Source organism: Pundamilia nyererei, unplaced genomic scaffold (assembly GCF_000239375.1).
Source record: "Pundamilia nyererei isolate P.nyererei 1_Seehausen unplaced genomic scaffold, PunNye1.0 scaffold00293, whole genome shotgun sequence".
Lineage (NCBI taxonomy): Eukaryota > Metazoa > Chordata > Actinopteri > Cichliformes > Cichlidae > Pundamilia > Pundamilia nyererei.
In genome coordinates, this window is record NW_005187694.1 from 193585 (window position 1) to 210521 (window position 16937).

At 42.0% G+C, this 16937-nt stretch overlaps 1 protein-coding gene across 1 annotated transcript; it reads right to left on the reverse strand.

The window, feature by feature from the left end:
* Positions 1-2725: 2725 nt before the first annotated feature.
* On the reverse strand, positions 2726-11019 carry lhx1a (LIM homeobox 1a). Its single transcript, XM_005750934.1, has 5 exons — positions 10130-11019; positions 8234-8457; positions 7316-7599; positions 5346-5511; positions 2726-4438 (listed from the first exon to the last, which is right to left on the reverse strand). The coding sequence occupies exons 1-5, from the start codon at positions 10297-10299 to the stop codon at positions 4059-4061; spliced, it is 1224 nt and encodes a 407-aa protein (XP_005750991.1). The 5' UTR covers positions 10300-11019; the 3' UTR covers positions 2726-4058.
* Positions 11020-16937: the final 5918 nt, after the last annotated feature.

A 16937-nucleotide genomic window follows, 5' to 3' on the forward strand; every position in this document is an offset into this window, starting at 1 on the left:
CTCAAAGCAGGACCAGAATATTTAGAAAAACAAAAGTGACATTTTTAAGCCACACATAATTCAGCACTTCTAAGGTAACATTTGTAGCAGAATGATTAAAAATGCTAAATTTAAATATTAGGAAGAACCTTCTCTTTGTTCACTGATAAAGTTTTGTTTTTTAGGGGGGGGGGGGATATAGGTGTGCATGAGTGTTTTAAAGCAACAATAAAATATTTATGAAGCAACTTTTTTCACACTGAACCAAACAAAATGTTGCCAATAAAAATTAGGACCATATGCGATTTTAGTTCACTTCTTTGATTTCCTGGTCAGCCGTTTGCAGTAAAATCAAAATTTTCTTGAGATGGCTCTCTCTTCTTTTTCTTCTCAGCCACTGATAATGTCTAAAATGACTCGTAATTGCTAAAAGGTCTGATAATTCTTATTCCTAACAATTCTTTTAACCAATCAGTTTCTGTGGAGCATCTTTTTTCTTATTCTGAAAACAGATAAAAGGCACTAGGTGTTTAATGCACCTAGTGCCTTAAACACTAGGTTAACTCCCTCCTGATTTATACCTCTCTTTGTAAAATAGTAGGTGTTTGTAGACTATGCTGCCCAACATTACTAAAAAAGTCGAAAAAAATGGTCTGACTTAAACACATCCTTCTGTCTTTGATAAGAGGAGGAAGTGTAAAGACCAGTGAGGTGGCAAAACAAACAGCTCATCAGCAGAGGTCAGCTTATCAGATTTTGTTACACGACTGTGTATCACCCACTGGCTGAGTACTGAGCCAGGGAAATGAGGCTCAGCGATCAAGCAACCCGCTCCATTGATTAACAGCGTTTTCTCATTTCTGGCCAAGGAGCTGGCTTCCCCCAACATGTGTCATTTGTTTGAGAAGAAACGAGGCCCAGTGCCATGTGTTTGTGTGCTTATGCTACATTCGCTCCAAGGAGAGGATACACTTCCAGCTGAGCCACTCTACATTTAAAACTAGCAGCCAAATGCTTCTCATATGGAGAGTGCAACCCCCCCCCCCTCCAAAAAAAAAAACAACCCTCAGAGAATGTCAGTGTTTGTCTGCTGGGCCAGATCCCCTGTTGTACTCTAAAGTAAACCATTTTGTACCCCCATGCCATCCTTTAAGTATTAAAGCCCCCCAGCACACACACACACACGCTGTCACTACTGTCACCCACCTCCTTCCCATCATCCTCTCTCATCACACACATGCACAAAAAGTGCACTTATTTTGGCTCCCAGTGGGTGTGTAGGCTATTCAAATGTCCTGACTCAGAGATTTAAAATGTCATTTAAAACCCATTCACTGCTGTTAAGGCTTATTTTATTTTTCCAGTATTAGCCTACAAGGTCAGTTTGCACCAACAGCTGATGAGCGATCAATAGGAGATTTGAATTTAAAGAGCTGTGGCCCTGGGGGCGGTCAGTCGCCGGTGCGTGGAGCTACTACGGTGGGTGGGTGGACTGGGGGGAGGGGGAGTTCTAAGCGCAGGGGCTCAACAGAGACCTATATCCTTCCACACACCCTTTACCTCCACCTCCCCAAGCTTGGTTAACTCTCAAGACCATGATTAATTCATGGTGGATTACAGTCTGGAGGCAGGGAGGAAAACTGGGATTGCATACAGTCCTAACTGCACAGGCTGGGGTTAGGGAGATAAAGGTTTCCCCAGATTCACACCACAATCCCACCGCCTGACTCGCTTCCGTACAAGTATGAAAATTTTTCCATTTTTCCTGCAAAAACATCACGCCTCGGTGTTTGGGCTTCTTGATTATTACTGCAGCTATGTTCGCCGAAATAAGTTGGGAGATGTCCTTCCCAGCCGCCAGACTGCACTGAAAGAACAGAAACCTACAGGGAATAATAATACTGGAGCCCGCTAAGAAAAGCATAACAAACACGAGAGCCACGGCCACAGCAATTTCATTGTCCTTCACAGTAGCACAGCTAACTGCTCGTGATTAGCTGACGACCTCGAGTAACTGAATGGAAGAATGTGAGGCTGGAGCCAAAGCAGCTGGAAGGAGAAACTGCATCAGCATGAGGAGTGTATTCACTCCCCCTTGTGTTCGCTGCAGCAAACTGGTCCACTGAATTCCTCCGTTGCTGGGAGAAAAAGTAAAATCAGCAAAAAAGTTTTTTTGTTGTTGTTCTGTTTGAGTTTAGGGTGTGTTGCAACACTGCAACAGGGACGAGAAGAAAACCCTGTGATGACAGGTAAGGATTATCATCACAAACCTACACTGCATGTTTCCATCACTCTTCTCATTTAGACTTCTGCTTTTGTTTCTTTCTGTATTTTCATCATTTTCCACCAAATGCCATTTTAAATATGCTCATCATTTTCGAGTCCAGTTATTCAGATTTAACCAATCAGCATCAGTGTCTGCAATTAAGGACAAATATTCCACAGTTCAAGAAACTGGACAAAAGCTGTAATGTACCTTCAATACTTTGTGAAACACAATGCACTGTAATGTCTGGTATACTTTAAGATAGCTGCTCCCCAAAAAAATGACGTATATTTTCTAGTTTATTACAAACACATTTGTCAACATGTGGTATTTATACAGTGAATGGTCTAATATGCACTGGAGGTCACATAAGCTTAGGTTTATTGGAACAATAAAAGACATACCATGAGGGCTTGATATTCAAAGAGATGTAGCAGCTGCTTGCTGCATATTTGATCATCAGTTTTTAATAGTTTGGATTTTTCTTCTTTAAAGACACAAAAATAAAACCTAAGTATATTAACAGTTTTATGAATGTATCGTCAGCAGACTAAAAAAATTAAGAATTCGATTACTCCTTTTAACACTTACATTTTGTCTCAACACGTTCTGCGATGATGGTGCAAAGCACTTTAACAATATTTGTGCTATTTTTTTTATTTGTCAAATGTCTACTTTACTCGTGTTTTTATTTTTTTAACCTTTTTTGTAAACAACATCTCGTACAAACTAGCACAGTGAACCACAACCCCAGCAAATGTGTTTTTATCTCCGTACAATATAAATGAAATCAATACAAAAGTTTGGTTGGTTGCTTGGAACATTTTTATATGGATTGAGAGGTTCTAAAACGTGGTTTTCGAGACTTCTGGACTCCTGAATTGAATATATTACGTAAACAGTTGACTGTTCTAAGTCCCATTTAGAACCCCAGTAGAAGATTTTTAGAAGGTAGACTTCATCTCACCATTTCAAGTTCACTTCCATTTTTAATAAAGGGCTTGCAATCCATAGGGAGTCTTTTACTGGTTTGCCTTTTGAAGGCAGCCTTCTTCAGATTTGGTTGAAATTCTGAAACCGAAACAAACAAATAGTCCAGGCAGAGGAGAAAACTGTCATTTCTTCTGGCCTCCAGAAACATATTGTGAAAAAGGTTAAGTGTCAATATGGCAGAGCCTTAAGAGGCAAGAGGTCTGAGGAGCTTCTGAATAAATACAAGGGACACGTCTAGTTCCTCGCACATAGTCTGAATGCCGCTCAGCCTTCCTACTGTGCCAGGTCAGCACACAACCAACCCTTAGCCCCTTTATTCTCTCTCTGTAAAGCTATTGAAGTCTTTGACAGTAGCTAAGGATGTTTTCATGTTTAGGACATATTACAGGAGATTTTGAAAAGGTTTTTTTTCTTCCTTTTTTTTAAGTGTTAGGGGGACTGGGGGATTGGTCGCTCTGCCGTGCCACTGACCGGAATCAGGAGGGGTAACAAGATGTCTCAGTCCAGTTTTTGGATGCAGGCTGGGTAGGGGTAAGAGTTGAAAGAAGCAATCAAAACACCCGAATGTAATGCTGCAGTGTTTTGGGGCATCATTTTTATGCTAAATATGCTCTCCTGTCAAAAAGAACAACAAATGGGAAAATAAATAAATAAATAAATATGAAATCACCAAAAAAAAAAGGAGAAAAATAGTTTATGGTACTGCCCTAACCCAGTCATTATCCGTGTCCCTGTTCTGGACTCAGTCCCCCAACACTTCCAGATCTCACGACCCTTCATTACTGAATCTCTGGCCAGCAAAGTCCGCTCCCTCGCAAAGCTACCACACAGTGCCCTCGTTCATTTCTGAGGGCGGGTGAGACAGATGGTTATTGTATCCGCTCCCGTTCAGTGACAGTGAGGTAAAAGGAGGACTAGGGCCGAACACTTCTGACGAGATGCTGTGCAGGGGCCCTGGGATGCCGGGCTCTGGGCTGGGAGAATCCCCTGGGTGGTGGGACATGATATCGGAGAAACGTTGCACCTCAGTGGAGGGATGGTGGCCCGGGAGCGGGTGGTCCATACCTCCAAGGGGGTTGCCTGTGGGGCCTGAGGATGGCACAAAGGGGAGATCAACTGGGGTCTGGGCCTGTGATGATGGTGGCCCCTGAGGGAAAAAGTCATAGTTCCCTGCTGGACCATAGTATTCACTTTGATAATCTGCAGATGCAAGAGAAGTAGAAAAAAAATATCACCATTAGCTCAGACTGAGAACAATGGGTTTGCAGAAGTAATTCCAGGGATGTTGAGGAATTCATTGAATATATATACATAGCTTGATTTGCATTAGAGAAAAAGAGACCTTCGCTGTGCTACATTAGTCACAGAGCACGTTACACTTAAATCAAAACTGCAATTGGGTGGGGAGAACAACGTGGCCACAAAATTAATTAAAATGGGGGCCATTTCATCAGCGATTCTACCTACTGAGACCAATTTTTTCAGCTCAGCAGAATATTATTAGACTTTTTGCTTCAGCAGGAAGGACAAAGGCCCAGACACAAATGGAATTCTCTGAAAATTAACAGATATTTCAAAGCATTTGATGAAATATTGCCGCGTTGGTATGAAATCACTCAGGTGTAAACTAACTTCACTTGAAGTGAATTCCATACTAAGCCATTTCTTAAAGCCTGTGGATGAGATGACCCAGACTAAAACATGTATAGCCTCTTTTGTTTGTTTTTGAATACATCCACAATAACAGTAAGTAGGAAAACTACATCATTTTCACTGCTTGTTCATACATTTTAGTTTTTAACATTATGCACTCATTTGACATTTAATATTGTGTGAAAACAACGAAGACGGTTAAATGTGGATAGACCTAGTGTGCTCGCTACTCACTGGTCGTCTTTAAAAAGTGGCATAGACCTAAATAATTCCCCGGGAATAGGATAATGGCATATAAGACAAAACATTAAGAAGAAATGACCGGCTAATAGGAAATAACAGATGATGCATTGAATTGTTTTTAACAATTCAATGTTTGGCGAACACATTATCAGTCAGAACCAGGTTGAAATTTAACGTGTCAAAAAAGAAAGAAAATATTAAGCAACCATACCTCCATAGTAGGAGAAGGGTCCGTTGGGGATGAGCTCCCCAGGCTCCAACCGGTCACCCAGCGCCCTCATTCGCCTCGGGCTCCGGAAAAACGCGTGCCTCCGGGCGCCCAGTGCGCTCAGCTGCTTCATCCGCCTCTCTTTGGAACGTCGGTTCTGGAACCAGACCTGAACAAACGCAACCACACACACGCGTACGTGTGTATCACATCATGTGGCCCAGAAAATATGCAATAGACTGCTGACGCCATTTCGATTGCACGTCAATATTCTATGGCGAAAGACGAGAGGAGAGGCAGAAATGGAGATTATGGAAGGGGGTGGCCGGGGAGGGGTTAGAGCTGCTATTCTATGAATAAATATCTAAACAAACAATGGTTTGCTTGTTTTTTCTGAACATGCAAACAAACGTCGGCATTTAAATGTATCCTCATTGAAAGGAAAGTGTAATTAGGTATCATGTTTACCTTGGCACCTACTCCGCAGTCTTCTTATTAGAGTCAATAACCGCGCTGTATGCGGCAAGCGTGTTGAGCCAGTGCGTTAAATTCGCAAGGCTCTGCGGCGAAGAGGACTGCGCCCAATTATCGTTTAAGGAGCGACAGTCCCATCTAACCTCCCTAATGATCTTTTAACCCTCCATTTACTCCGACTGAAGGCTGCAGCAGCAGGGGTTTAAAATCTCCAATTAATACTTAATAGGCGGGTTGTTACCAATATATTACCGGACTCTTGGAGGTTATCATTTCCTAATCTATAGGCCGGCTTCCTTTAATTATGCTCTCCCCTTTCCTCGCTCAAGCGCACACACATTAAATAGCACTATCTCCCCGCTTCCACGTTTTCGGTATTACTCTACGTTAAAGCATTTTGCCTTTTTTTTAAACAAACAAGCAAACAAACAAAAATGTATAGTAGTTTTAAAAATGACACTACTACTTTGACTACTTTGCAATAAATTTAGGGCTACGTTTGCGTGATTTTGGCGCGTAAATATAATTTATTTGAGACATTTTATTATTAGGTATTTCCAATTCTTGTGTCACACAATAGACTTTGAAAATAAACCATGATTTATAATAATATCAGTTGGGATTATCAATAATAATAATAATAATAATAATAATAATAATAATAATAATAACATACAGTTGGTTGTATGTGGCGTTTGTTGTTTAACTTGGCCTTCTGTAACGCACGCTTGTTGTGAGGATACAATCTGAAGACCCTTGAAACAGATTTGTGCCTTTCCACTTGGCTGAAAATGCTCACAGCGTGGCTAAATGTGGTCGCAAAACGTGATGGCAGCGCTGTGCCAGGACTCCTAGCGCTCCCAGCGCTCCCAGCACCTCGGCGCCAGTTGGCGACTTTGCCCCGTCGTGTGCGCCAAGAATCAAAAATACCCATATAAATTACCCATTTCCAAATCAACCTCGTCCATCGGCCAATCTTTGGCTTAATGAATTCGATGTGACCGCGCAGTTTGAAGGGAAGAGGCCTCGTTTAAAGAGGGGTGAAGGATATGAGAGGGGAGGCTTGGGGAGGTGGAGCCTCCCTGATGGGATGAGGGCCTGCTCGGTCATTGCTGTCTGGCAGCTTGGCTGGGACATTTTTCCATAAAATATAAGCTGTTACATCACACCTTTTAATGGGTGCGTAACACCCTATAAAACGGAAAAAGGCGCGAGCCCACCTCCTCAACTCCTGGGTGTCCCCTGAATCTATTTCCATAATATTTGAAAGCATCACATTGCACGATTTAGATGATTTACTACAGAATCGTGTTTAAATCACCGGGGACCACGAAAGTTATGATACTACATCAAGGATTGCATTAGGAGGCCGCATGGACCACACATTTAGAAACACGCATTTGATAAAATAATGATAATAAAAATAATGGTCTATATAGACTTATAGACTGAGTTTAGGCTGAAGCAGAGCTCCTGCTTGGGTGCAGCTGTTTCTTTACCTGGATGACCCTCATGTTGAGGCCCGTCTCCTGGGCCAGCTGCTCCCTGATGTGTCTGGTGGGCTTTGGAGTGGCGGCAAACGCTGCTTTCAGTGTCTCCAGCTGCTTGGCCTTGATGGTGGTCCGTGGGCCACGCCGCTTCCCTCCCAGGTTCTGGTCGTCGTTCTCGTTGTTAACGGTCTCCTTGTCGGACAGCGCGGCTATCTCTGTGTCCTTTAGGACCACGTCATCCTGTAGCTGGTCTTGAGAGTCTGGTGATAAACTCGGGTCGCTGCATGCCGTTACTGCAGAAACGACATCTAAATATTAGAATAATATTCACACAGCAGTGTTATCGTAGCAGTGAAGCGCCAGAGTCTCTAAAAGTGCATTTAACTCGGTGGATTATCACCACTGACAAAGTGCAAACACACGCTAACACTGCTAACTAGAAGTTATATTTCGGAATTATCGTTTTGTAGTGATGTTGTTTTGTGCTGAATTCGGGCCTTACTTGTGACATACAGCCATTTGTTTTACAAAATGAAAATTTACCAACAGCAGAATTTATGAATGCGGAGGAGGCTTAAATATCAAGTAAAGAATGCACAGTCTTAATTAGAAAGAAAGAAGGACAGAAAAAGAAAGCCAAATCTGACATTATGAAAATAAAACAGATTGAGCACAGCTACATATCAGGCCAAAAGAACCATCATCTGAACTGAAAAGAAAATATTTCGCGCTTTTAAACCATCGTGCGCTGTGTCATGGAAATGAGGAAGCCACTGTGAGGTTGAAAACGTTAAGTCCATCTTTAAAAATAAATAAACAAATAAATAAATATCTATCTATCTATCTATCATTATTATTATCATTATTATTATTTAACTCGCCCTGCGTACACACACTCACAGAACACACGTGCAGGACTCTGCATACCTGAGAGGAGGTTGGTGTCTTTTACACTGGTGTTGTTTAGGTAATCGTCTTTGCAAACGAATTTGTTCTCGTCTATGATGTAGAGCTCCTCGCCGGTGGAGAGCTGCTTGTTGCACATCATGCAGGTGAAGCAGTTAAGGTGAAACACTTTGCTCCGGGCCCTCCGGACCAGGTCGTTAGGAGAGATGCCCTGCGAGCAACCGCCACACTTGGTGCCGAACCGCCTGCGGGGGATGGAGGTGGTTACTCCTGCTATTAAGGGTGTTCTGCATTTTTAATTTATTGTTTATTAATGTATTTGCTTTAAAGAGACAATGATCTAAACATTTAGCAAGGAAAAACACCAAAGTGATGGGGCCGACTTATATAACGGACACAAAAATAAACATTCAAAATAAACATCCGGAAGTTATAACTGTGTCTTAAGGATACAAATCATCTATTTCTGTCTTGCTCTCTCTCATATATATCTTTGTATGATATACATATTTTATTATTAATCCATCCTATTAAATATCAGCGTAATTTAAGGAATGAAATCGAGTCATAAATATTGTTAAATGTGACATTTTAATTCCATCATTATTTTAACGGATCAAAAATAATGAAGATTCATACAGAGATAGTTTTTTTATTTTAGGAGATTTCTATATCACATGCTATAATAATAATAATAATAATAATAATAATAATAATAATAATTTGTGCTATAATTGTACTTTTTATTTTTGTAAAAGAAAATGCTGACCAGTAGCTTTGCCTCTTTAAAAAAAAAACCCATAAAGCCAGCAAACAAACAAACGCGAACTCCTCTCTGCATTAACCTTTGCACAAAAATTTCATCTGTTACATTTTTACCTCTATTTTACATTTTACATGTTTTTTGTGTGTCTTTGCAAACACGTATTTTAAGCGTCGAGCTTCAGTAAATAAACCATTTTGAGGTGTCTTTAAAAACTAGGTTGGATTTTGGCTCATAAATTATCACCCTGCCATCTACTTCACTGTTAAACAATGTTTGCTGAGTTGCGTGCGGTGCTTGTTGACTGCACGTCTGTGATTGCATCGTCTGCGGACCTGATCTTTTCAACTAGTTTACTATTCAAATCCACTTATCACGTCCTCCTCAGCCAGACTGAGCAAACACACCGGGCAGCGGTTTCTCTAGCGCCGGTTTGATGCTCTAAGCTCCCACGACTGCCAACAAGCTGTAAAAAAAACCCAACAAAAAAACTCCTTCAAGTGTGATTTCCTCGATTTCCTAACAAACCCTCCCCCTGCTGAGAGTGAGCGCACACGCGTTTAATGTTGCTGCTCCTCTTTTGTTGCTGTTTTTGCATAAGAATCCAAGTTAACAAGCTTTCAATTACTTACTACTAATCAAAAGACGGGACGGGTCGTTTTATTCGTTTATTTAGAGAATTCAAAAGGACATTCTCTTTGTTACCTAACCAGATGTTCTGTCATTTTTGTTTGTGTTATCTTTTAGGTTTTCTTCACTTATAATTGAGCAGATTTGAACTGTAACAGCAGTCTGAGCCACGAAGAAATACTTTGCTTTTTTTGGTGGTCACCTACAATTAATAGACTATATTTTCAAATGGTAAATAACGTGGAAGATACAGATGTTTCCACTAAATTTGCGGTAGACTGAGGTCGTTTGCAGTTTAATCTAATGTTTGTAGGGTTTCTTATTTAGTTTTCTCGTCTCACTGTGTGCCATAACTACCTTTGGTCCTTCTTTTGAAAATATATAAATATCTTTATATAATTTCCTTCATGGTTTGTCCCTGCTTACCTGCTGCGTCTTATTCGTATGCAAAAGAAAAGTAAAAGAGCGAAGGAGTACAAAAACATTACTTTTCAAAGGGTTTCTGCCATCTTCATCGAGCTTACCTAAAGAAATCGTTTTTGCAGTATAGTCTCCCTTCTCGAGAAAAACATTTCTCTGTCAAATTGCATTTGCACTCGCAGCATTGCACGCACTTGACGTGCCAGGCTCTGTCCAGCACGTTGAGCAGAAAGCGGTCCAGGATAGGCCTCTCGCAGCCGGCGCAATGGACCATGGCTTTGGCTGGGCAACAACCCCCCACAAACGAAGCAAACACACAAACCAAATCAACAGCACAGGCCGAGCATTGACCGAGTATCTGCTCTCTCCCTCCCCGATTCGCCTGGAGCTCCTGGGTCAAACGTGCGCAAGAGAAGCCAGTCGATCAGGTGTCACCACAGATTTCTCCCTGCATGCGTAAAAAGACTCAAGGTCCCAAAAAGCAAAGAACCAGGAAGGGTTGGCGATCGCGTCCTCACTGGAGGAAAAGTCAAAAGGTTGAAAAAAATAAATCAGTCCTTTTATGGATCCGTGGCAAAATTCAACCAAGGTGTTCAGCACAGGAAGCTGCCGATCGGCTCAGGCGAGAAGAGGGGAGCCGGTTTGGTTGTCCCGGTGACGCATCGGCCAAAGAGAAGAGCGTCGTATGGCAGCCAGTGCTGACAGAGGCTTCTAATAAAACGATTTTAGGGCAGAGCTGTCACACAAGAAGACACGCACGCCTACAAATAATTCAGAGTACTTTAACATGGCATCTTATCCACTGTTCAAAACCCGGCGAGAAACAAAATCACACAGCCAGAAGATGAAAAAAGAGTGTTTCCCTTCCTCTCTGTTGGATGATCCTGGATGTTTGGTTTGTGATAGGATGCTGGGACTCGCCGGTCGCTCCGGTTGTAATCAGTGTGCTGGGATGCCCCTCGATCTCCAGTACCGTGCGTACGCAAGGATGCGCTCGATCTCTAGTACACTGTCTTGGTCCTAAAGCTCCAACCCAGCCTTATTTCCAGCCTCCTGACGTCAGGCCGCAGCCGGACCAATCAGCGCTGTGCCATGGAAGCAACCATCAAGCCGCCCCATCATAACCCAGCGAGGACTCTGCCTGCTATTTATGCCACACACTCAAGATAGCAATTGTCAAGAATTTCCCTGCAAACTGTCATATGTTAGTGAATGTGTTTGGAGGAAGGAGCCGCGGCGGAGGCGAGCAGCGCGGAGGGAGACACAACGTTTCCGCTGCTGAGCAAAGTGTCTTTTGGCCACGAGGAGACACATGAGGGACAAATCTGAGCAGGTAGAGACTATATAGTGGCGTCTTCTGAATAAAGAGGCTGGTAGCGCATACTGCATGGCGGTGGTTCCCTTGTTCATTGCTGTAAAGTTGTTGATGTGTGATTGCTTTATTATTTAATAGCTGGAGGCTTCGTCATTTTAAAACAGAAAAAAGTAGCTGTATGTTAAAATCTTAGCTGCCAGCCTTGCAATTGAACGCACCATGCATTAGGTAAATGTTTGATTACGCAGCGGGAAGCCGCACACTGCTGAGATCTTATTAAGCGATGACTGGGTTCAGGAGATGTGACGCTTTTCTGTCCTTAGCAGTAGCACATACACACCAGCCGCTTTCTCTTTGGTGTGACTGAGAGGAAGCATGGAAGTGAAAGACGGAGAGGCTCTAAAGTTGACAGCTTGCTCTCTTCGCCAGTCGGGAGCTCGCGACCCAGACGATTCATTAGGGACGTCCAATCCACTTTAAGTTCACCTTTAGTAAATAACACCACGAGCCTAAAAGCCGGCTGGATTATTAGCCGTCTTTTATGTGTTGTTGATTATTTACAAGCTTGGAGGATTTAACACTTTTTTTCTTGCTCAATTAAATTAGCTTTGGGGGAGGGGGGCATGCTCGTTGAATTAATGGATTTCGTCCCACTATCTGGCCAATATTTGCATTTGAAAGTAGTATTGAGTAATTAATCAGAGACTGTTGTGTGACAATAATTTAATAAATTCATTTGCAGCAAGAAAACGACGCATTTGTCGTCGCTGTTAAAACAAAATCGTCTTAAAGTACGTGCGCACTTTAAAGAAGAACCGATGACCCGAGGATACCCATTCATTCTGTAGCAACAGCCCGCCAGCACCTTTTACATATGGGCTGCTTCTCATGTAAAACACCCGCTCATTCACGTCCAGCTGCCTCCCTCCCGGGCCGGCGTCTGGGGAGCGCCCCTTCAACAGGACATGTGTTACTGGCTTGAAGAAAGAGATAAGGCTTGGAAATACGCGCGCACACACAGCACCCTTTTCACTCGTTTTCTTTTTTGTTTCATTTCCTTTTCCTTTGTTTCGTTTCACCCGTTTCCACACTTGCCTCCTTATTGCGAAGCATCTTTCATGTTCTGTTTCCATCAGGGAGGACAGGGAGAGGCGGAGAGGTCAATAAGCTGCCTGACAACTGAGCGCTCCCTTTTCCAAAATCAACAACGGAAGTATTGCGTGTCCTTTTTGGATTATAAAGCCGAGTTCATTCTTCTTCGTCTTTTCCCCCCCACTAAAAACGTCCTGCAGAATCCAACAATAGCCAAAGAAATCTCGCACTCCCTGCACGCGCTATCACGACACAAATTTGTACCGCGTAAACAACAAAAGTTGTTATTTCCATGTGTTGAAGATGCTTTGATAGCCTGTCAGTAGGGATAATCTCTGCCTGATTTAAAATAAACCAGAGAGAGAGAGAAGGAGAGAGAGATTCAGCTCATCTCATGGAGACAGATTAATCCACGAATAGAAGGAAATCAAAACATAGGCTATAGGCTTAAAAATATCTCAACTCCCCTCCGGGCAAAGACACTATTAAATGCAAAAATGGTTTTAACCTTACCACTGTAATCCTGTACTAGCAATAGATTTTTATTCTCACCCATATTTTCATCCTGATGCAGGCACAAGTTGTAAATTGGAATTTGTGGCACAGCCACTGCGCTCAAATCGAAGAAAACAAAACTTCTTCTTCCCTTTTTGACCCTTTTTCTCAGAAGGATTTGCTGACAGCAGGCCTGTTGCCAGAGTGAAAATCAAATAGCCAAATTAATCAGTAATTTAACTTTATTGTTTCTTGCCAAGAAGACTTTTATTTTGCTCACCTTAAATCATTTTCTTCCTCCAAAGTGTAACTCTGATCACTACAGGCCATGCTAGCCATGCTAAGAAAGGGGATGTTCTTGTATCAGGGCCATAAGTGCTGTAAAGCAGCCCAGGAGATTTGGGGTTTATGAAGTGCGGACAAGTGAACTGGTACACTGCGAGATAATTAATCTGAGGTAATGAATGAGGCTGTGAAGATGCATGCAATCATTAATTCTAATCATGACACGTTTATTTGTCTCCCCTCTCTCCTCCAGGCTCAGTTTAGAGACACAATGTCACCACAACAATGTATGAGGGGCACGGCTAGAGGAAGGACTTTGGGGGGAAAAAAGGATAAATGCAGAAGCTCGAGCAGGTGATTAGATGGATTGTGGGAAAGGGGTAAAATATAAGACAGAGGCACCGGAAGATTCCAGAGTAGCCATGGCTGAGAAAGCCTGGTTATGCTTCCTTGCAGCCGGGGGCAGGCTGCCGAGAAGGGGGCAGATTGACGGTGGACTCCGTTAATACCTAGAGAAATGTCACCCCCGACTGGAGCTTTGATCAACTGAGTGTACCGGGGAGGAGCAGGGAGGACGGTTCGATACAGTTCGCTGCTCTCTTCTTCTGTGTGCTGGCTCTCTGCAGGATTATTATTATTATTATTATTATTATTATTATTATTATACAAAATAACTTGCAATCAGACGCTGACATGCATAATTTATAATTAGATGCACTGATACCGTATGAATGCGTTTATTTTATAATAAAAAAAACTTCATTTGCGTTCAAACTGTCTGCCTTAAGATCATTTGCATAGTTTTTCATCTTTGGAAAATTGCACTTGAAGTGGAAGTCCACGAAAAAAAGAAGTCAAGTAGCTTAAGACAAAAAATGTCTGTTAAATAAATGTAATGATAGAGTCCAAGTGAAGTTTTGGTTTTGGTTTTAGTTGAAATAGTAAAACGTGTTTCTGCTATAAAGAAGAAGAAGAAAAAACAGGCAAGGAAACACAATCCAAAATTCATCAGAGTTCACCAAAACCAGATAATGTATTTTGCTTACAAGCCCACAAACGCATTTTAACAGTGTCCAGAACGCGTGAGAGCCGTTTATTGGTTGCGCAAATTGTTTCAGCGCCCACAACTTTAGCGTCACGTTCAAGAACCGAGTCTGTATGGGAGGAGAAGGGCACCTCCCTGTCCTTGTCCTGCCCAGTCTGTCAGTAATTCTTCTGGCATTATCACACACTGCCAGGACCAAAATTCCAACCATCCATCCATCCACGCAAACCACCACGCGCTGGTCGTACAGCAGAAAAGGCCCAATGGCTAACATGAAAGAAGAAGCCATGTCTCCCTGCCCCCGCCCTCCCCCACCCCGAAACATATGCCGAGGTTGACTCGATGTGGATTATTGAGATTGAGCCAATAGCGCAACTCTAAGCAAACATTTTTCCAGACTTCTAAACTCCGGCCCGGGCATGTGCTGAGAGAAATCCAATGGGATTTATAGATCATCTCCCTACAGCTGTCCCTTCTCATCTCCGAACCCCACCCTCCCCTCCCCTCCCCTCCCCTCCCCAAACACACACACACACACACACACACACACACACACACACACACACACACACACACACACACACACACACACACACACACACAAATATTCTGAGGCTCATGATTCCACATCCAAACCCATCTACATCCCCTGTTTTTGTGTGTGATCTTAGGAGTCAGTGAACTGGGTCTTGGGAGTCCAGAACAGTAATGCTGTCTGGAACCCGGGTCAACTAGAAACAAGGCCGCCACCAGAGTCCGGCTCGTTCCTCTAGGGGGCGAATTTAATCCGGGTAAAGAGCGAGTTTACAGTATTGCAGTTATTATTTATATAATTCCAATTTATGGTTGTCAGACTATAACATCCATCATCTACACCTCAGCATTACATCTATTATAGTACAACTGGTTAATTTGCAAATGTTATTTTTAGTTATTTATTTTTTTTCTATTTGTAATTTCCGTTTGACAGACAACAGTCCTGGATAAATAGAAAAAGAATTAAAGATTAGCATATTGTTTTTTTTATGTCAGTGTAGTTAGGCAAGATTCTAACTAATGTATATGAGAAATACATAAACGTTCGGAATATTCATTTTCTTCAGAAGTGTAATGTTTCTATGCCTCAAGTCATATGTGATCGAATTTTAAAGCCCGCATGAAGAATAACAGTCGTGTAATTGTAAAGAAACGGTCTGGAGAAAAAAAAGAAAATGATGACAAGTATTCCTTCCCATGTCTAAACCAGGTGGGTTTAACTTCACCTTCACAGCCAATTAAATACTACTACTACTACTACTACTACTACTACTACTACTACTACTACTAATAATAATAATAATAGCCTACAACTGTCTTTTTTCTGAGATGAAAATTCTGCAGTCAGACTCTGTGAGAAATGGTTCTGCATGAAGCCACTGGGAAGCAGGCTCTAAAGCAGTTCCACTAGTTTAGATTAATGGTACTCTGCGCTTATTCTGCAGTCGAGGTGAAAGGGCTGGGATCACTAATGATTATAATATAATGTGTGGCGATAACCACTCCCTTTGAGATATTATCGCCCGCTGGCCAATGCTCAGGGGACGAGCTGCATGGCTGCAGAGCGCCAGATAGCTGCTGCCGCTGTTGCAGCCACGGCAGCAGATTTCTGCGCTCTGAAATACAAAAAAAAAAAAAAAAAAAAAAGCCCGTAAGCATGGAGTGAGGGAGTACCGGATGCTGCTGATAAATCTACATTAAACTATAAAGCATAGCAGAGAGGCTTTCACATGTTGAAATTAAGTTTTTTTTTCTCTTTCTTCCACGGCTAAAACTCGTGTTTTCCTTTAAAACTCACATTACAGCTGTACATAATAAAACACATCTTTTAATACCAAACAGTTCAACAGCAGTTTTATCCCCAAATCATCAAAGAAGTGGAAAACAATAAACGCCATGAATGAGTTTTTTAAATGATGTATTTTTCTTTAATGACCAAACTCTTTTTCTTTTCAGTTGCCGCAAGTGACAACGGGCTCACATGATTTATGCCCTATGGCGGATAACGCAATTTGAACTTTGACAGATCAGAAATAAACGTAGAATTGTCTTCTAAATGGAATTCTGAGGAAAATCCTAGGACTAAACTAAAATTTCGCTCATTTAAAAGTAAATGTGATTGCTGTTTTGCTACTTTTGCGTAGCCTGTATGTCGGTGATGACACAGAAGTTAAAATTCCGTGGTCTCCTTTATTATAGTAATTATTTTTACAGGGAAAAAACTATAGCTTGTATCCACAGGCCTGAATAGAAGGTGCAAATGCAGGAGAAATGTAGGAAAATCCCTGCTGTTCTCCCACCAAATCTTCCTCATCGAAAAAGATATACACACCCATATTGAGGAATAACAGTCGGGTATTTTTGTACCTTTAAATTTACCCCTCAGTGAAAAAAAAAAATCAAAATTAAACAGGAATCAAGCGGCCCCTGTTTATTCTTTAATATGGAGGCGTACAAATTTCCAAATCCGATTGGACTTTAAATCCCAGCATAATTATCGACATTCACTGATCGATAACAAACAGCTCAGCCCTCAACAACGTCCATGTAATAAAAAAACGGGCTGTTCGAGAGGCATGGGGAGGAGAAGGAGGAATAAGAAGTGCAGTGAGTGATGCTTCTGTGTTGGACGCACGGCGGTCAG